This window comes from Mus caroli, unplaced genomic scaffold (assembly GCF_978045245.1).
Source record: "Mus caroli unplaced genomic scaffold, Mus_caroli_1 scaffold_18, whole genome shotgun sequence".
Classification (NCBI taxonomy): domain Eukaryota; kingdom Metazoa; phylum Chordata; class Mammalia; order Rodentia; family Muridae; genus Mus; species Mus caroli.
The window spans coordinates 7,325,564-7,347,556 of record NW_028227273.1 but is presented as its reverse complement, the minus strand read 5'-3'; the positions used below and the strand labels follow the sequence as shown (position 1 = coordinate 7,347,556).

Below are 21,993 nucleotides of genomic sequence, written 5' to 3'. Positions count from 1 at the left end.
CCACAAAGGTGAAAGCCATTTACCACCCCAGGGAAAACATTTATGATCCTTTAAAGACTAACACTGCAGCCCGGCAGTGCTGGCGCACGCCTTTGATCCCAGCACTCGGGAGGCAGAGGCAGGTGAATTTCTGAGTTCGAGGCCAGCCTGATCTACAGAGTGAGTTCCAGGACAGCCAGGGCTACACAGAGAAACCCTGTCTCGAAAACCCAACCGCTCCCCCCTCCCCCCCCCCTAAAAAAGACTAACACCGCTCAATGGCAGGGCCTCCCAAATGGCCATCTATTTCAGCAAAGCTTTCACCTGAGGAACAGGATGAGCAGGGTTAGTGCCTGACCTCCCTGCCTCCCTCCCTCCCTCCCTCCCTCTATAGCAACAAGGCAGTAACCTACTGTGCAATGAGCTGCCCCACCGTCCAGGACAACCCTCAATCTCTCGGCCACAGTAAGCATGGAAGAACTCCACTCACCCTTTCAACCTTGGCTGTGGTTTGCTAGGGAATTCGATATTTAAATAGCAGAAAAGGAAAACCTTGGTAACCATGCCTTGAACCTAAATTACAGAGAAAGCAATGGCAGCAGAAACAAGCAAAAGCTAAAAAATACAGCTTAGGTGATCTGCTTACCTAACCCTAAAACTGTGTTATGGTAAACCAGGCTATATATAAGCAGATAAGCAAGCACAGCTGCAATCGCTCTCTGAGAAGCTAAGAAACAAAGGTAAATCATAGCATCCTTCAGCTAGTGAGCTGCGGACAAAGCCGCAGCTGCTCTCAGAGGTAGGAAGCCAGGCTGGAGAGTTAGGGCTTCAGCAGTTGAAAGCACTCGTGCTTACTGAGGAACCAGGATGCGTGCATTCCCAGCATCCACAAGCTGGTACATTGTTCTTGGGCCCGGTACCCTCTCCTGACTGCTAAGGGCAGTAGGCACACATGTGGTATACATACAGGCCAAACACTCATACCCATCAACCTAAAATCTTTAAATTAGAAAAGGTAAATGGTAAGTATGTATTACATCCCAATTCCTTACAAAAGGTTCATTTATAAAAGGGTTTTTTTCTTCTTCTTGGAGACAGGGTCTCACTGTGGAGTCCAGTCTGGCCTGGTATGTGCTATGTAGACCAGGCATCAGGCTGGCCCCTAAATTTAAGAGACGTGCCTGCCTCTGCCTTTAAAGGCTCAGCCATAAAAAGGGCTTTTAATTTTTGTAAGGGCAGGAAGTTCCTACAAGAGTCTACCTCACACCATGGAGAAAACAATTTCACACACTATCCCCCAAATCAGACACTAATAGTTATTAAATCACTCAGATTCAGAGCAACAATTGGGTAAATTGTAATTTTTTTTTATTGGAAAACAAATATACAACTTGGAATGGATTTGAGGCAAGTTGTGCCATGAGCAGGTTTTCTTTAAGTGGCTAAACAAAGTTTAAAAAGCAAGTAACAATAAAAGAAAATGTTCCTGGTACAATACCAGCAGTACAAAAAAATAGTGTCCGAGTACCTGGATAAAACACCCGTTTTGCAATAGTGCAACTTTTAAGTACATATTGTTGACTGTCCACAGTCCACGCAGAGTTACAGCTCCACACTTCAACAACAACATGCTGACAGTTCCTAAAAGCTACTTTAAAAAAGGCATAACCCAGATGTTCCCTCATTGGACCAACTCCATCTAAGTTTAGATGTGCAGAAGGGCTTAGATATATCCAGAGTAAGCCACATGCAACATGTTACTTGATCAATTTTCTAAAATAAGGTTTAAGGACAATGACAGTAAGATAAGGGAAGAAAACATGGAGGAATGAAGTCCTAATTACTATACATGCATATTTTTTGACAGTAGGGGGGGGGAAACCTTTTACAGATAAGTTACAAACAAAGAAAAGGCAAATAAACAATTTTGTACAAGAAATTTAACACATTCTGTACAATGTCTTCACTTCGCTGTCATCATTTGTACAAACTCTGAAAAAAAAAAAAAAGAAACACAGAAACGTGAGTCATCCAAAGGACAAGCCAGCGTGATCACACACTGCACCTCTGTCCCTTCCTACAATCACCACAGCAGCAGGGAAGCCAGTTAATGGCCAAAGTTTATCTTCATAAGTCACTATAAACTTAGATAGGTCATTAAACACGAGGCAGTTAATGTTGGGGCTGTGGGACAGAGCTTACTGGTACAACAGTTGCCTAGCATAGGTAAGGCCCAGAGTTCAATCCCCAGGACAGAACGGGAGGGAGAGCATTCTTGGCTTAGTTTACACTTAAATTTTATATCAGTTAGGTCAAAAGTCAATTGTAACCTCAGTGCAACAGCTGTTTTAACTTTTATAAGGCTAACATTTATGCTGCTTACAACTGTTACGTCGTGGAAAAGTGAAGGCAGAAAGAAGTCCTTTCCATTTCTAAAACCCTCACTTCCCAAGCAGCCATCCGAATTTCAAGTAACCAAGATAGTTTTGAATTAAAACCATTCCAGACTGGAGTCAGAAAGAAAGAAACTGAACCTAGTCACATACAGTCTGTTAATTTCATTTTAGGAAATTCACAGTAAAATTTCAAACTTTTAAAATGATCCCATCACCTTCTACAAAAACTGCACAGCTCCGTCCAAATGCTAACAACACCTTGTTACAGTGTTCTAGGTGCAGGTATAGACCTGAGAGTCGGAGTTCTCAGGTGAGTCATGGAGCCTTGTTGGCAGACATTTTAAATGACATAAGTTTAGTGAGAACTATTTTAGCACCCAAATTTCGGGAGGTAAAGATTACTGATCTTCAGCTATGAGCCTCCTTGGTAACTTTACCTAGAATTAATTCAGCATGTGGAGTGTGCTAGCTAGCGAGACAGCCCTTGTGACTCACCTTCGTAGTTTACCTGACCGTCCCCGTCAATGTCTGCTTCCCTGATCATCTCATCGACCTCTTCATCTGTTAACTTCTCTCCAAGGTTTGTCATCACATGGCGAAGCTCTGCTGCACTAATATAGCCATTGCCATCCTACAACAAAGTGGGAGGATGATGTCTGAGTAATACGTGAATTCCTACATTAATGAACAATTTCATGTTACAAAAGTAGACTCTAGAAATTTCTATCAAGTGGAGGCAGAGGCAGGTGGATCTCTCTGAGTCTGCAGCAGTCTGGTATACAGGGAGTTCCAGGGCAGTTAGGACTACACAGAGAAACCCTGTCTTGGGTGGATGTGGAGGCAGGGGTGACTTTTTTCACACAAAGTGAAGAGAATCCACACTACCTGATCTGTAAATGTCATTAAGTAGGCTGTCTCGAGCTACTACTCCCTGGCTCCAAAGGCACATGACATATGCATCCTCTGCAGTAAGTTTACACGGGGTCCCCGGGGAGGCCCTATTGGTCTCATTCCACTGCCCACGAATGCGCCCGAGCCTTACCTTATCAAACACACGGAATGCTTCTCTAATCTCTTCTTCACTGTCTGTGTCTTTCATTTTTCTTGCCATCATTGTCAGGAATTCAGGGAAATCAATTGTGCCATTGCCTGAAAATAGTCTGTGTAAACATACAAGATGCAACGCCTCTGTGACAAACCCTGCAGCCCAAGCTACACTCACCATCTGCATCCACTTCATTGATCATGTCCTGCAGTTCTGCTTCTGTGGGGTTCTGCCCCAGGGACCTCATCACTGTCCCCAGCTCCTTTGTTGTTATTGTCCCATCCCCATCCTTGTCAAATAGTGAGAAGGCTTCTTTGAACTCTGCCAGAGAGAACACAAGTCCAGACACACAGGTTAGCACCACGGCCCTGCAGTAAAGTGTACTAACTCTCCAAGAAAGCGACAACAGACAGCATCTCAAGTGGAACTCGGACTCCTAGTAAGTTAGGTGGGAATACCTTGTGAGAATTTGTCAAAATCTTTGGCTAACCAAGCCACTATGTGTTCATACTGAGCTACCAGGAAGGTTTAAAAATCTCAGGAAAATCCAATATTCAGACAGTTGTTTAGAGGGACCTTCATGTCTAAAATTATGACTAAAATTAACAAAATACTAAATCAAAGCAAGAACTTCAGAAAAATATTAAATGGACTAGTTTCCTAACATCAAGAAACAAACCATCAAATACTGATATTAATAATTGAGCCAAGCTATCAATGTCTACTTAGATCTAAGATTATAGAGAACAAAGGCAATTTTGAATAGAAAACTTTTTAAGCTTTAAAACTTTATTATAAAAGTAAAATATACATTATTCTTAAGAATGTATGAAATTATGATCACGTTCCTTCTAATTTGAACTGGTATCAGGGTATTGATGAAACCAGGGCTATACAGAGAAACCCTGTCTCGAAAAACCAAAAAAAAAAAAGAAACTTTTCTCTTCAAGACAGAAACTGAGAAATTAACTATGGTACTCCCAAGGTCATAGCTTAGATAACAAAGCAATAACAAGGTCAAACCAATAGGTAACAAGTAAATAAGGTATTTTTCTAAACAGATTAGACTTTTTTGCAAACAAAACAGCAGTTCCAAAGTTCCCGAGCTGCTAAGCTCTGCCACGTGAACTGTACCTGACATGTTTAAGAAAATGAGATGGTGCTGGTGCTAGTCTGTCTCTGCTGTAAGTTACTCTCTGCAGTTCTGGTTCACATCATCTCTAGACCCACCCATCTATCTAAAGACTTTGTCCACTGACATAAAACTTCAAATTTTATAATAATTTCCTTAAATTGGAGAGCACCACTACTTGCATACATCCCTCTATATTAACCCATTATTGGTATTACCAAATCACCTGCTGAAGACCTTCAGCTCAACTTGACTAACTCACACCTCTCTCGGCCTCCTTAAGAACACTGCAGTTTCCTTTCCACCTTACACTCACACGGCTCTGGGGCTTGTCTGTTTCCGTTTAATCTCTGGTCATTTTGTCTATGCCCATTCACAAAGACCCGCATTTTCTCATCCTTCAGACTATCCAATTTAAAACAGATTCCCCTTGATTGACCTCAAGAAAGACATGTAATTTTATAATCCTCAGCCACTCCAGGAACTAAGCAAAAACAAAGGAAGTCACTTTAACTAGTTCCCCTGAAGTCTATAAAAAAGCTGTACTAAATGCTACTGATTCGTTTTTTTCCTACTTCTGCAACCAGTATTTTGGTTCAAAGCTCCCCTCCTCTTTGCTTCTACTGTGTAAACTGCCTCCTGATTTGAGTTCTTTTGTGAAAATTACCCAAACAATTACCAGATCCTATTACCTTTGAGGACACCAAGTCACTTATGCAGCATATAAACACCTGGTCAGCTTTTTACTTGGGTTCGGCTGCACTGACTCATCTGTGGTAACTCAACACTCTCCACATACGTGCACATGATTCTCTCTCTCCACATATATGCACAGGTCTATCCATTCCAACATCTCCCGAGGAACTCATCTATTATCCGTCCGTCAGAAGCTTAATTAGGAACTGGGTGCAATAACTGAGTAACTTGTATACAGTACTAAAGACACTAATCTAATTACTATACAAATCAATGTGTTCCCCACCTACAAACAAGATGCACAAATTATCTAGAAATAAATTATCAGAATAGATCCATAGTCAATCATTTACTAAATTATTAAAAGGTTAAAGTATGCCAGGCGTAGTGGCGCACGCACGCCTTTAATCCCAGCACTCGGGAGGCAGAGGCAGGCAGATTTCTGAGTTCGAGGCCAGCCTGGTCTACAAAGTGAGTTCCAGGACAGCCAGGGCTATACAGAGAAACCCTGTCTCGAAAAACAAACAAAAAAAAAGGTTAAAGTACTTGAGTTACATACTTAACCATAAAAATGATCTTTTATCATCTATGTGCATAACCTCCCAATGTTTAAGTAGCAACAATCAAGTTATTATACGGTTTAACTACGCTAACCTATTTGTAGGAAATAGATGGCAAAGTTTATGTATCCTAAATTTAAAGGTTTAAAACATCCATGGGTCAGGCCACGGTGGTAATTCCAGAACTGGAGAGGCTGGGGCAGGAGGATCAAGAATTAGAGGCCTGCCTGGGCCTTGTCTCCAAACAAAACAGATTATCCATGCTATACCTCTTAATTTATGTACAAAATAAAGGAAACTAATGACATTATTCAAAGGCCAAATCTCTACTTTTTTTTGGGGGGGGGGGGGGGGTTTCGAGACAGGGTTTCTCTGTGTGTAGCCCTGGCTGTCCTGGAACTCACTCTGTAGACCAAGCTGGCCTCGAACTCAGAAATCCACCTGCCTCTGCCTCCAGAGTGCTGGGATTAAAGGCGTGCGCTACAACTGCCCGGCATCCCTCTGCTTTTGCAGTTCATCTGCTCTTCAGAACCAGCACAACATGTACTTACACACAGGAGCACTTTATTCTAAGCATTAATTCCCATTAATAATATCAGAATTATAAAATCAGGAGCTAAAAGTTAAATACGTAATAAAAATACTCACTATCACAGCTATCTTATATGTAGGTGTAAAGGGCCCAGTCCAAAGGGCTTCTATACCAAGACTGAAATTTTCAGAAGTCAGAATTTATTTTTAGTTTTATTTGTTCAGTTAAGTAACTGTAAGACTTGAGACTATGAGTGCCCCAGGGCACAGCAAGCCTCTGTAGTCAGGGTAACCACTGCCACAAATGGACTAAGATTAATGTCCTTATCAAACCAAACCTGGACCTTCAGAGTTGAAGACTGAGACCTCATTTAAAAAGTTTTAAGTACCTTCACTACCAGTCTTTCAAATGTGAAACAATTCAGTTACTGGTGTCATGCTAGAATGAGCTATTCGTTAGGAAATTATCTTAAGGTAATATAGATTTTAGTAACTTTCACCGGAACAAGTACTATTTCATTTCTAGACTAAGTTATTTACTGTAGAATTTCTAAACAAATCTATAGTAGTAATCATTATACTATGAGAATAAAAATAGTTTCAACTGCTCATAAAATGTCACATTTTAAGTCCCTAGATGGTCAACATTTCTTCCTGGAAGGACGAGATTTTAGACTTCAGAATATCACTGACCACCAGCTTTAAGGAAAAAACAAAACAAAACCAAAAACCAAGTGTGCCTTTAAGGTAGATTGAACTTCAGGAGCAGGGCCTTGGAGAGGGAGGACAAGACACTGCTAGTGGGTTCTCGGCACTGCTCGGCAGTTATCCACTCAGAAACACTTACTTAGAACATAATGCACAGTAGGCACTGGGCTTGACATCAGTACTAGAGAAAAAGGCAGAACAGAGAGAGAACTCCTCTCCAGCCCCCTGCCCTTTATAAAGCCAACCTTAGGACACAAACTATCTAGCTATGGAGTTTAGGCTGCTCTCAAGTTTGTGAGCCCCTTGCTTCAGACCCCAAGTGTTGAGACTATTTACCTTGGATAGACAACTTTCTGATAACTACAAGTCATTGAAGACTTCATCTATTACATTGACCAGATATAGAGAGCTTTCTAAAACAATCAAATATGATAGAAAACTTTTTTTTTGGTTTTTCGAGACAGATGTAGCCCTGGCTGTCCTGGAACTCACTTTGTAGACCAGGCTGGCCTTGAACTCGGAAATCTGCCTGCCTCTGCCTCCCAAGTGCTGTGATTAAAGGCATGCGCCACCACTGCCCAGAATGATAGAAACCTTATATCAATACATTTTTCTACCCTGAAATGTCTGTTGTAAGCAGGAGGGACCAATATTTGACCAGATACATGAGACAGCCAAAGTGTCAGAAAGGAGCTATTAGCCCAACCTAATCTCCCAAAGGGGGGAAATAAAAAAAGAAATAGCTGAGGAAAAAAGGAATTCTTGGTAATTTAATGGTGTAACTAAGGTTGGAGTTCTTTAGCATAAGTGTGACTGAATTTCAACATAACAAACCAATACAACTCAACAAAAAAGTCAAAGCTCTGCCTTATTACTTCAACATACACAAGATATTATCTTACCAACCTGCAAAATTAAATGCTAGATTTAAATCAAATTATTAATTAAGCAGTTTTTTAAAAACCTGTTTAAATTTGGTCCTTAATCCAGTAGCCTTTTACTTTATATCGTCATCAAGTATTTGAGGACTAGTGACTTCTAACAGTTTCCAGCTTTCTGTAGATTTGCAGGGAAAGTAGATTTACTCTACATGGATGACACAGTTGAACTTTAAAAGCTTAGGTAAATGCTCAGGTAACAGGGCATGCTAGAGCATTGGGGGCGGGGGCAGAGGTAGAAGGGTCATAAACTGCAAACCAGCTTGTCTTTCATAGGATGCTCAAGACCAGCCCGAGCTAGACAGTTAAACTGTCAAACATTCACATGCTAGGGATAGAACTATCAGCATTTGACCAGTATGCATAAGGCCCTCAGTTCAGTCTCCAGCACCAGAGGGAGAAAAACATTTGGACACATATCAAATGCCTCTGAATTACCGAGAAAATGAAAGTTAAATTGCTGATAAAAGTCTTAGGAGGCCACATATAACGGTGATGCCTAAAATCCCTTGCTTGCGCTCAGGAGGCAGAATTAAATGAGTTCAAGGCCAGTCAGTTCTTCAGAGCAGGACCTTGTATTCAGAAACAGAAAAGGAGAGAACACAACTGGCAGCTTCCACATTTCAGAACCAGAGAATTGTCCCAAATGTCACAATAAAACCAAGAGTCCTGGCAGGCAGATCACACAGGTGAAGACAAGTTTTATGCACTGATCTCCTTTCTTTCTCCTAAGAGGTTCAGTTCAGTAGCTGTCACTGTTTTTAAAGTCAATTCAATTGCTACATTGGCATATATAAAGAGTTATGAAATCTGAAAAGAAATCAGAATACCAGCGACATTTGTTATGTTTTTCTCTATTATTCACCAATACATCATACAAACCGAACACTGTGTATCTGAAATGCTTGGGACCAGACATGTTTCAAATTACAAAGAATTTCATGTCATATATACCTTTATATACAACTAGAAGTTATTTTTATACAGTATTTTTACTGTCCAAGCGTCTTGACCACAACCCATCTGTGTAAGAGGCAGAATGCCCCATCTTCTATGAATGGTGTCCTCTTAGCACTCAAGTTTTGGATTTTGGAGAATATGAGTCTCGTAGAGATGAGGGGTTGCTTAATCTATTAAATTAACTAACTTAAAGTCAAAGGAAATCCAATATTCATTTTTCTGACTCTACATTTCAATTTAATTTAGTTACTATACATACTACTTACCCCCACCCACCCACACACACAAACATGCACTTTATTATTTATATTATCTGAAGTTACAAGCATTTTGGATGGTAGTAAAAAGTACAAAATAAATAATAAAACCATCACCACCAGTTGATATACCTATTCTCATCTTCCCTCTCTCTAAACAGACATAAATATTGTGTGTATGCTTACATTCACAACTGCCAAAGGCAGCTCAACTACTGTATTTATGCTACATTCAACTTGTCACCATCCATGACATAATCAAAGGCATTTCATTTAATGATCTTGTGTTTGTTATCCAATTTATAACAAATCACAATGGATATAATCCAGCAGGATATTTCTTACCTGCAATCTGCTCTTCAGTCAGTTGGTCAGCCTACAAAGAGTTCAAAAAGGTGGATTAATGACTTATAAGTATGTAGACTAGCAGTTACAGAAACAAGTCTAAAACTTTCAAGGTTCATGGTGTGCTATGAGCTGCATTCAGTCTAGTGAGTCTAGAACACAGAGGGTAGGCAGAATGTGGACACACTCAACTATGGAGCCAAGCAAACTTGACTCCAAGATTATGTCAATTACCTCAGAATGATATAAAACTTTCAAAAAACTTGTAATTTATACACAAAAATATATCCAATAAAACCAGCTTCCTTTTCAATTAGACTCCCTTTTTTTGGGAGGGAAGGGTTGTACCTTTTTAGGAATGGCCTCATGGATTTCTCTAGGGCACAGCGTAGAATTTGAAGAGGAACCCAAAAGGTAATTTCCCTCCTCAACAATTAGATTTGATCCATGGCAGTATGGTCATTAGTTGGAGGCCAGTCTGGGCAACACAGCAAGATCTTAATTTAAAAAAGCAATATCCAATTTAATTACAATATAAATTAAACTTATTTCTCCTTAATAGTACTAAGGGGAGAAAAGGGGGAAAAGCCAAGAAGTTTAGTAGACTTTCGGTGTCTTTTACTACACCTCTCTAAATACCCATCTCTCAACACCCTGGTTTTATAAGTTGTGCAACCTTGGACCTATTACTCAACCTTTCATAGAGAACTTCACCTACACCACCAACCATATAGCGAATGATTACCTACAATGTATATGAATTAACTGAGCAGCTCGCTTTCCATACAGAAGGTGAAAACACAAATACCAAGCCTTTTACAGAGCACCATGCTTCCTTCACAGTAACTCTAAGCCAAGAAAATTTACTCACACAAACAAAAGGCATGAGGAGCATCAACTGAAATCACCCTGAGCCTAAAAGATGCCAAGCTTAACTGTAGGGTGGAAATCAGAAGGAATGCACGTTATGTCTAAGAGCAGGAACTCAGCCAGTGACTACAGATTTCAGTTTCAATAGGTTGGGTCAAAGACTGGTGGAGGTGTCTTATAGGTGTATACATAAAAGATAAGGTCTCAGGGAGACAAGACACTAACAATAAATAAATAAATCTTAGAACAGTGCATACAAATCACCTTCAAGGAATGAACCAGGCACACAAAAACTAGTTTCTCAGATAACTCGAAAACCTTCCAACTTTTGCTTCCAAGGCTTCGTGAAAAGTTCTTTCTTGAGTTTAAGGAGTTTTTCTAAATTTTATTTTATGTGCATCTAGTATTCTGCCTACAAGGTCTGTGTTAGGACCCCTTGAACTAGAGTTACAGATGGTTGTGAGCTACCACGTGGGTGCTGAGAATTGAACCCAGGTCCTCAAGAAGAACATCAGTGCTCCTAACCCTTAAGCCATCTCTCTAGCTCCGAGTTTAAGTTTTTAAAATAAACTTTACCAATAAGTTCTAGAATAAAAACTCCTAAAAATCAAAAGCAAAGACTTTCTGGCACTCAGTATTTCCAACTACTTTTTCTGTCTATGGAGAGTGCCATTTTCTTAGAACCACGATTATACTTTTGGGACCACACAAGCTCATTAACATGTGTTTATCACACTGAGGGGACCAAGTCTCCAGAGAGATGACTAGTTCTTAGCTCTCTCCATTCGCAAGGCTGCAATGCTGTGATGGTCGTGACCCTCCCGTTTTCTCCTCATTCCATAGGCTTCTTTCAGGCTCCATCCCAACCTACTGAACTACATCCTGCACTCTGGGTTACCACTGTTGATCTTCATTTAGAAACTAACCTGCATTACAAAGTCAGCTGAACTAAATGCATTACGCGAGCATTTAGAACATTTTCTAAATAGCACTCAAATGGCTGAAAAGTGAGTTTTAAAAAAAAAAAATCTAGCGTTTGTGAATAAATGTGGCTTCAGTGAACACAAACATCTTCATCCTATTCATTGAGGCTTCATCTATCATTTCTTCTACAATTATAGCAAAACCAATCGAAGTTATTTCTGTAGGAAAAAGGGGGTCTTTATTCTGACAGAATGGCACCTTCCTATAAAGACATCTGAGGCAAAAGAGAAACCAAGGGAGAACAAAACTTCATCGAAATCAGGGCTTTGAAAGTCTCAACTCTAGCTTAGCTACAAGTTTCTACGTTATAATGCAGCCAAAGCAAATCCCTATTTTTGAGCCTAATAAAAACCTTCAGCTTAATGGACTGACTTAGACATACTCGAGACATTTTCTACAGTTTACATCCTGTGTCACCCAGCCATCAACAGCACACATTCCTTTCAATACATGACATCCCAATAAAAATACAGTGACTGCATGTAAATCCAAGGGCTTTGTAATCAGTTCTACATACATAGGTACCTACAGGACAATTTTTTTCTCTTTAACAAAGTCCTTAGAATCTAAAGTCTTAAATATTATGAAGTTACTAGAATAGTTGTCGATGTAGCAACGATACATTTAACTATAAAAACTTACTGGGGAGAAGAACCACTGTAAGATATAAATTCTAATTTTCCAGTAAAGATTTAAATCCTATGCTAACTAAAAAAATAATAAGTTACTATACAACTTGGGGTGTCAATTATATGCCTATAATTTACATCGTGTTTCCCCTTACAAAGAACAAATTCAGTCAGCATATTAAAATTCATTAGTTAAAAAATATATCAAAACAAAAGAATTCACCAAAGTTAAATGAAGGCTAGCTCTCTCCAAGGTGAACACTCCCCACACCCAAGCAGGCTGCAGGTTTCAGTTGGCAGGGATTCCCAACTACTGTTTAAGATGTCACCTTGCCTCCTGGACACACCCATTGCTGTAACCATTTGGCAAGGGAGTAAAATAAGTATTGCAAATTATCGTCCTCATTAATTTTTTTTTAAACAGGAAACACGAAGAGGGTCTTTTTTTTCAAAGCCCCTTCTAAAACCTCCTGCTCTCTTGTACACTCTTTAAGTGTACAGTTACTGACGGCCATTATTGTATAGGTGAACTGTCCGTAAGAACTAAGATCAGATGGCAACTTCTACTCTGAAACGCAAGTCGTTTTCAAGGAACGCTGCGTGTGGTAGAGGTGAACAGGAGAGCGCCTGAGCACTCAAGAATTTAGCAACCCGCCCCTTAATTGCTACTTCCCCTAGCTCATGGGGGCCGAAAAACGCCTTTGAGACCCTAACTGAGGTCGGTTGCTTTCCCTTTACGAGCTCTATTTTTTTTTTTTTATTTTGAGAAAGCGCCCGACTTCCAGCATAAAGCTTGTATTCTTCAACGATTTAAAAAAAATAAAAAAAAATTAATCATCCAGTCTGGGTAGCGGAAGCCAGCACCAGATGGAGTGGAACAAGCAGCAGCAGCCCTGCGCGGAGGGGGAGGGGGACTGCTGGGGTCCCCTCCCCCGCCCATCCCCGCAGCGCCGCGGGCCGCCCAGACCTCCGCAGTCCTGCAGGTGCCAGCGCAGCAGCTGGGGCGCGAGCCGAGCCGAGCCGCGTAGGGCGGCGGCTCCGGGCCCCGCGCGCTCACCCCACCCGACCCCCGCCGCGGGGGTCCCCGCACGGGCTGGACCCACGGGGCGCGCCCCCGGCCCGGCCCGGCCCAGCCCGGCCTCGCGGGGATGCGGGCTAACGGCGCCCGCTCGCCTCGGGGCCCCGCGCTCCTCCCCACCCCACCCCCCGCGCATGGCGGCCGGGCGGACAAAGGCGCTTCCTGGCGCCCGCGCTCGCTCCGCGGTGGCCGTTGGCGGTTTGAATCCGGCCCCCGGGCTGACCTTTGGCGCCGCCTCGGCCGCAGCGCCTCCTGCTCTGCTCTCTCGACCGAGCCCACCGCCCCGCACCCCAGATCCATCCTCCCCCGGCTAAGCCCCGCAGCCGTCCCCCGACTCATCTAAAAGGGAACCTAAGAGGACAGGGGTGGGGGACACCTGCGACACAAGTGTCGCGGGGGGCCTCCTGGCCTTTTTTTTTTTTTTTTGTGCCGTCCCTCTGGCGAGGACAGTTCTGAGAAGGGAGGTCCCCTCTTTAGTCAATCCGCTTCAGCATCTTTCCCCGACCCGCGGGGCGCCGGCCGCGCAGCTACGCACTCACCATGCTGCAAGGGCTACGGGTTTCCGAGACGCGACCAGACAACCGCTCGACTCGCTCGCTCCACTCGGACTAATTCTCCTCCTCCGCCCCCAGCCCCTCATAAACACCTCCCTCCGCCTCCCTCCGCCAGATCCCTCCGCCTCATCCAGATAACGGAACCTAGCGAACGAGTCCCGGCCAGCCCCCGCCCCCTCCCCCCAACTCTCCGGGAGACCCCCTTTCTCCGCAGTCACTGGGCAGACACGCCAGAGAGAAAGGGGAGCAGGGGGACGGATGACGTAAGTGGGTTCCACTCCCAGGCAAGCCGTTAAAAGGCCGGGGAAACCGCGCCTGGCAGGAGCTACTTTGCGGCGCGGAGGAGCACCGCGGTGGCGGCGGATCAGGCGTACCTCGTTTGAGCTTGCTGCTGATTGGCTGATTTGTACCTGCAATGCGTCACTTTCTCTCGCAGCCGGAACGCGGTTGCGGCTTCTGCCGTTGCTTGCTCGCGCCGCGCTGTCCTGGCAACTGCGCCAGGAGGCAGCGTGGCTCTCTCTGCGCTCGGCTGGAGGACCTTCATCCACCCGTCCTCCCTGCCACAGACACACGCACACACTCACCTTCCCGCCCCGTATGGAGGTGCTGCTGACAAAAACAACACGGGCCAATAAAAAAATAAATAAAACTGAAGGACCCCACCCCAGTAAACCCCCACCCGGCGCCCAGCTTCTCAGCGTTGCTGCATAGGGAGGCCAGTCATTTTTTCATTACACGGTGCAGAACCCATGCAGCTCAGCTGACAAGCTAATCAGAAAGGGGCTTCCGTTTATGCCTACCCTTCGCTTTTCTTTCCTAGCAGTAATTTATCAGAAAGCTACTCAAACCCACTGTATCCGAGAGTGTGTGCTTGCTGGTCTCCCCAAGGAGCCCCTCTGAAATTAGAAGCCCAAAGTAGACAACCAGAAAAGGATGGTGGGGGTCAGAGAGGAAAATAAGGATTCCTTCCTCAAAAATACAGTGCCCAGAGAAGATTGATGGAACAGCCACGGCCCAGAGAGAATTATGAAGATGGCGAAGGCAGAAAGAACTTCCCAGTTGAAAAAGCACCACCATGCAAACCCTCAAACCGTGGAGAGCAAGCACTTTTTAAAAAGCAAGGCAAGATGAAACCTCAACTTCAGAAAGAAGCCTGCCTTCGTGATAATTTCCCTGTTCAGCAAGAACATTTCGGTGCTAACAGCTATATGTACCCACTCGGAGAGCTTCCGTCCATTTTAACCTCCTTTACCTAAGTTAGACATCCCTCACACCTTTAAACATAGCTTGTAATGAAGCCAGAGCTGGGCCCTCTTTCAGTCATGGAAACCAGACATTAAGCGGCCTTCTAGTTAGCACTGACAAAGCTGACACCCTTTCGAACGAATGCCCACTCAATGGGAAAACAAAACAAAAACAAACCCCACCTCAGATTTCTGTTTCTATTATCCTTGCCAATGTGGTGCCCTGATAATATTGAAAGGGAAGGAGAGCTAATTAACCTTATCCTACAAATGAGATAAATATCATTATTTGGGAATATTACTTTAAAATGGGCACCTCCAGTCAAGAATCTGACGCCACCGTTCCGTTCCAGTGCTCTACATCCTGGTAAATTCAAAGTTTTTCCAAGATATACCTCAGAAATTTGTCTGTGACTCCTCCTCAGATCTTCAGATGGAAGACCTACTAATGATTTTTTTTTTTGTCTTTCAGCTGACTCAGTAAAAATATTCTCTCTTTACACAGTACCCCATTAGCATGCGGTGATTTTACATATGAAATTTTTAATGGTGGGAAATTGAATGACAAAATGAATAATCACCTCTTCAAGGGAAGGAATTTTTAAGAGGATTGGTGCAGAATGTATGATAAGTAACGCACTGACTCGTGCCTAGAGAGACACGGTAGTGCTTGTTAACAAGTACATAGAAATAATTTTTTAAAAAAAATAGAGAATAGGGCTGGAGAGATGGCTTAGTGGGTAAGAGCACTGACTGCTCTTCCGAAGGTCCTGAGTTCAAATCCCAGCAACCACATGGTGGTTCACAACCATCTGTAATGGGGTCTGATACCCTCTTCTGGGGCGTCTGAAGACAGCTAGAGTGTACTTACCTATAATAAGTAAATAAATCTGTAAGCTTTAAAAAAAAATAGAGAATATAGGAAAGTTCTTCCAGGTTTCTTAGGTTGGGTTTTGGTAAAGCCTTTCTTGTATAATCTTCCTTGTTGACCTCTTAAGAAGACAAAGAAAAGTCAAGGGTTACATTTAAAGCCATTGCGGTTCATGTGTATTTGAGACTGTTCCAAGTCAATTTATTTATAGAGCACTTGTCTTCCGAAATATGACAGAGAGCTCCGCCTAACCCTGGCAGTTGTCAGTGAAAAGCAAAGTCAGCGAAGACTGTGTATCAGAGTCTTGAAAATATCTTTTTTTCTTCTGTCTGGTTCCCACGGTGAGATCTTAGAGTTCTCTACCTTTGTCCATCTTGGGGGAAAAAAAAAAAAAACCAAGAAAGTTCTTCCCCATCACTGCTTCTTCCTCATTTTCTGAATTGAGATAATACAGCCTTATCTCTGGAGAACTTCCTGTCCCTAGCTTCTCTCTCTTAGCCAGTTTTGCTAGTTAACAGTGAGACAAACACATATAACATCACAGAACATCATTCTTGAATATAGTCTATGGGTTTCTGAACAAATTGAAAAAATTAAGACCTACTTTTTCCAGGGCATTGATCCTATGCGATGAGTCAATTTCTCTCCTATGATCTAGAATGGAATTGGGAAGGTAGGACAGAAGTCATCTTCTCCCGAGGTTCGCACTCGTCGCCCTGGCTGAGAAGGTTAGGCTGTTTTTCCTTTAATGAGGCAAAGCAGGACTAAGATGAGGCGACAGTTAGCTTTCCATCACTGTGACGAAACACCTCAATTCAAGAAAGCACCATGGCGGCTGCAGCTGGGGCTGACACTCACTTGTCCCTGTCACTTCCAGGCCTGTGTGGAGGAAACGGCAGGGGAAAGAACAAAGCTCTTAGAGAACTTAATGTTATAACCAAGCCTCTCCCTACCTCCCCAAGCCATTAATCCATGAGGCCACGGAGGAATCAATGTATTCATGAAGTCAGAGCCATCGTGATCCAATCGCCTCCAAAGGTCCCACACTGAGGAGTGTAGCCTTGAATACCATGCCTGCCACACACAAGCTGTTATAGAATACTTACAAGTCAACCCAGGGCTGGAGAGATGGCTCAACAATCACGAGCTCTATCTAGCTCTTCTTTCAGAGGACTAGAGTTTAGTTCTCAGCACCCACGTTGGGCAGCTGTATGCAACTCCAACTACAGAGAAGCCAATGTCCTCTTCTGGCCTCTGCAAGCACAGATACCCATATGTGTGCAAGAGTACACACACAAACACACACACACGCACGCACTCGCACACATGCACAGGCACGCGCACGCACGCGCAGGCACGCACAGGCACGCGTGTTGATACAGCAAATAGGTCAGATTAAGTAATGCAAGTTCATCTCTCAGTTCCAGACCTGGGAGTCCAAGAACACAGTTCCAGTACTTGGTGTAGTATACGAACCTTCTGGCTCCGTCATCACATGGTGGAGGGCTTCACCGGGTGACGCAGACCCGACACAATAGTTTGTATCTTCTTATACAGCCACTAAAGGGATCCTGACCTAATCTAACACTATTTCCTGAAGACCTGCCTCCAATTTCCAGTAACATGGATTTGGGGGTTAAATGTCCACATGTAAGTGTTTAGAGGGTACATCCAAATCATAGCACATGGGGATGTGGGTAGAGGTGAGAGGGGGAAAGGGGTGGTTTCAGCCCTGTGAGAAAGGACAAAGGGATGGGAGGTGTGGTGATTACCTCCACCAGCATCCATTATCTTCAGAGCAAATGTGCATCCCTTGGAAAGTAGATTGAGGAAAGAACAGAGAATTCTCCAACCCTGGGGCAACAGAGTAGCCTTGAAGGTGTGTGTGCTGGCCTTTGAGCTAAGTAAGAAAGTGCCTCTCAGCCCTGTGGGAGGAGGTGTCTAGAGGAGGACCACAGAGGGACCTTCACGAGGTAGGCGCTACCTAGAAATCCCGAAAACACTGTTGTCTTGCTCCTGGTGGCCCTAAAACAACCATATCCCAAATCGGAGCCAAACCTTCCAGTCCGGCCTGTCTTTTCCAGTTTCCCTAAAAAGAGCCCCTTTCTCCGTCACTCCTTTAAGCATCCATGTGCTGAGGCCTCTGTTGTGTGCTTGTCTTTGCTGATGTTGCTCACTGTTTTCTTTCTACTGAGTACTGGCTCACACTTAGACTGAGGCTTTCACACGCACACACACACATACACATACCTATAACATCTTCCTAATTCCACCAGCCCTGCCTTACGAGCCCGAAGAGAAATAATCGTTTTCTTAAAATATCTTTTAAATGTAGATGAAAGAGCGATGAAGAGGGGATTTTAAGAGGGTGGAGAGGCACGGGGACAGACAGAAGAAAGCATAGAAGGTAATGGGACTCATGTGGGAGTTACTGGGAGGGGACAGTGGAGGAAGACGACTAAGATAAGGTATAAAGTCCTGTGTATGAAAATGCCAGAATGAAACCTATCACTTCGGGTAAGACCACGATGCCTATGACCCCAGTATTAGGAGGCAGAGACAAACAGATCCTGAGCATACACTGGTCAGCCCACCTAACTGAAACATGAGCTTCAAGTGCAGGGAGAGACCCTGCTTCAAAGAAACCAGGCAGAGTAACAGGGCCGGACACCCTACATCCTCCTCTGGTTTCCAGAGTGACAGGGACACACAGACACACAGACACAGAGAGGAATGCACGCACACAGAAGACACCACTCTGTTTGCTAACCAACAAAGTAGTTTCAAAGAAAACAAGTTGGCTAGATACAGTTATGTAAACCTCTCTCTCTCTCTCTCTCTCTCTTCTCTCTCTCTCTCTCGCTCTCTCTCTCTCTCTCTCTCTCTCTCTCTCTCTCTCTCTCTCTCTCTCTCTCTCTCTCTCTCTCCAGGGTCTTACTTCGTAGCTCTGGCTCTTCTGGAACTTGCTATTTAGACCAGGCTGGCCTCAGACTCACCGAGATCCACCTGCCTCAGAAGTGCTGGAATCAAAGGCATGCACCACCGCAACCCACCTTTCCTACGGTTTTTGTTGTTGTTGGTTTGAGTTGGCTTGGTTTGGGTTGGGTTTTATCATTCTGTGATATTATGTGTGTTTGTTTGTTTTTTGGTTTTTTGAGACAGGGTTTCTCTGTGTGGTCCTGGCTGTCCTGGAACTCACTCTGAAGACCAGGTTGGTCTCAAACTCAGAAATCCTCCTGCCTCTGCCTCCCAAGTGTTGGGACTAAAGGCGTGTGCCACCACTGCCTGGCTAATATTATGTTACTTTTAAATTGGGATTTTAATTGTTTTTGTCTCTAGTCTTACTTAGAGAATATATTATCATCGTGAAATTAAGAATTAAAGCAGCTAGCCACCAGGTAATTAAGCTTAAACAAAGTGTGCTTTCCCTCTCTGAACGACTGTACAGAAAGGAGTGATTGTGTTATGTCACTGCAGCAAATAAGACTCCACGGAGACACATCTGCCTGCAAACGTCCCTCAGACCTTTACCTCATTGTCTTTGTACTGGCTTGGGTTTTTTTGTGTTTGGTTTGGTTTGGTTTAGCTTTTCGTTGGTTCTTTGTGAACCAATCATGATTTCCCATCATGGACCCCAATCCCACTCCTTTCTCTCCCCCGGACTCCCACTCCACCCTTGCATCCTCCCTTTAAGAGAGAAAAGGAATCCTGTTGTGGAAGCTGTAGTGTTTGACAGTGTATCCCACAGACTAAACATCTGTCCACATTTCTTTGTAATGAGTTCTTGCCCTGATTCCAGGCCTCTGGTTTCTGCTACTCTACCAATACTGGATCCTCACGGGGACTCCTCTTGGATACCCAGTTGTTGCCCTGTGTCATGGAGATCCTGCAGCTTTGGTTCTGTAGGACCACCAGCTAGTCCATGGGGTAGATGTTGGGGCAGCCCAGTTGAAAGCCCTGGATCTGGGCCTGAGAGCTGTCAGAGCTGTCAGGTCCCCAGCTCTCCTGCTTTCACTCCCTCAAGACCAGCTCACCAGCAAGGCCAGTGTCAGAGCCAGCTCTACCCTGCTGTCCAGGTGAGGTGCAGGGCGTGTTGTAGCCAGTGAGGGACATTGCCTGCTCTCATGACCCCAGGGCCAGCTTTCCTACCTGCTATAGATGGTGAAGGATGAGGGAGGAGAAGAGGTTGTCTCTCTCTTTCATCATAGGCACCTCCCAGCAGACAAGGGCAAAGCTGGCTCTTGGCTCTCATGCCCTCAGGGCCTGCTCATCATCTGCAACCCTCATCCAGGGAAAGCTCTACTGCTGCCCAGGCAAGGGGCAGACCATCTCAGGCTACATCCTTGTCTGGGCCCAATGGCACCAGTCTGGTGGTTGTCTAGGGCTCCCTTCTTTTCCCACTCACTGACTGGCCCAAGAGGGTTGTCACTCCTGCCTAGGACCAGCAGTGCCAGGCAGGGTTCTTCTAGTCTCTGGCTTGCTCCCTGGTGTGCCTGGGCCTGTGTGGCACTGGTCTGGTGGCTGTCTCAGGCTCATTTTTTTTTTTTTTTTAATTCAGGGAATGTTAGGCTACTGATTCTTCAGAAGTTCCTAGGTCAGAACACTGGGTGTAGACATGGCGTCTCTCCCCTCTGCCATCTACTGACACATGCATGTGCTGCAACAGTCATACGTGCAACACCTCTATGGACAGGTTCGCTTGGTGGTTTTGATGCTTTTTAGACCGGTGGGGAAATCTTGGGATGTCTGTCCTCAAGACATGAAGGTTGGCATCTGGAGACTGCTCTCCTCTTTCTCCCTCTCGTTGGTTATCCGGTTGATCTTTCTAGGCTCCCCTTGTGGGACTCGGAGGGGATCACTGCATGGTTTGAGAAGCTTTAAGACATTCTAACTGAACTGCTTACACGGAGGAAACGCTAGTTTGGACTGCAGGTTTTCTTCCATGCTCACTTGACCGCATTGCTTTTGGAACTGTGGTGAAGCACTATGTCATGGCCTTGAGAGCTCAAGGCAAAGGACATCCGTGTCACATCATGCTGACACAGAGAAGAGGGGGCTGGGTCACAATGGCCCCTCTCTGAATTGTTCCTGAAAGTGTCTTCATAGTTTCTATGTTTCCCCCCTAAGGATTCAACAAGGGTTTTATTTTACAAAAGTGTGTCTCTTTAGACTGTTTGGTTTTTTTCTTACTTTGTTTGTTTGTTTGTTTGTTTGTTTGTTTGTTTCAGACAGGGTATAACTATGTAGTCTTAGCTAGACTGAAACTCACACTGTAGAACAAGCTGACCTCAAATTCATAGAAACTCATCTACCTCTGCCTTTTGAATGCTGGGACTAAATATTTGCCCTTTTTTATCTTCATTCTCTTAGGCCAATGTACTAGTGAGGGTTCTCAAGAGTCACAGAACTTATGGAGTGACTTGAAATATTAAGGGAAATTATTGGAATGGCTCACAGTCTGCAGTCCAACTAACCCAACAATGGGAAGCTGTGAATGGGAAGTCCAAAAGTCTAGTCATTGCTCAGACCCAGGAGGCTGGTTGTCTCAGCTGGTCTTCTGTATAAGCTGGAATCCTGAAGAAGTAGGTTCCAACAGATGTGCTGGCAAGTAAGTGCAAGCAGGAGAAGAGTGCCCTTTCATGCTTCCATTGTCCTTAAATTGGCCTCCAGCAGAAGGTGTGGCCCAGATTAGAGGTGTGCACCACTATGCCTGGACTTGGAACTTGCTCTGTTCCAGGCTGGCCTTGAAGAGATCTGCCTGCCTCTACCTCCTGGGATTAAAGCATGCACCACCTTGCCTGGGCCTAAGCTTTTTATAGCCACTATGCCTCAAGATCCAGGTCAAAAGCCTGTGTCTTCCAGCCTCAGGATCTGGATCACAGGTGTGCCCTTCACTTCTGGATTGTAGTTCATTCCAGATGTCATCAAGCTGACAGCCAGAAATAGCCACCACACTCAACGTTCTCACCGTTTTTGTGTTTTCTAATTGTGATATTGCTACTTCTGACTCCATACACACCAGGCACGTTACCAACTAAGCCACACCCCTAGTCCCCAGCCGTGATATTTCTGCAAAAGTCAATACAATTTACCTATAAAATGTCTATATTCTAGGTCTGTTCATTTCCTTAGAACGTCATTGAATTTGTTCGTCTATTTTTTTATATTCCTGATAACCTAGAATATAGTTCTAAAGACTTGACAAGATTCAAGCTG

General features: G+C 44.0%; 1 protein-coding gene and 1 non-coding gene across 2 annotated transcripts; both read right to left on the bottom strand.

The window, feature by feature from the left end:
• Positions 1 to 1,325: 1,325 nt before the first annotated feature.
• Positions 1,326 to 13,761, bottom strand: Calm2 (calmodulin 2). The gene is made up of 6 exons (XM_021186404.2): positions 13,648 to 13,761; positions 9,548 to 9,578; positions 3,598 to 3,741; positions 3,418 to 3,524; positions 2,871 to 3,006; positions 1,326 to 1,971 (listed from the first exon to the last, which is right to left on the bottom strand). The coding sequence occupies exons 1-6, from the start codon at positions 13,648 to 13,650 to the stop codon at positions 1,943 to 1,945; spliced, it is 450 nt and encodes a 149-aa protein (XP_021042063.1). The 5' UTR covers positions 13,651 to 13,761; the 3' UTR covers positions 1,326 to 1,942.
• Positions 13,762 to 20,337: 6,576 nt separating this feature from the next.
• LOC115029792 (small nucleolar RNA SNORA17) lies at positions 20,338 to 20,471 on the bottom strand. Its single transcript, XR_003835356.1, has one exon. It is a non-coding gene; the product is annotated as a small nucleolar RNA SNORA17 (small nucleolar RNA).
• Positions 20,472 to 21,993: the final 1,522 nt, after the last annotated feature.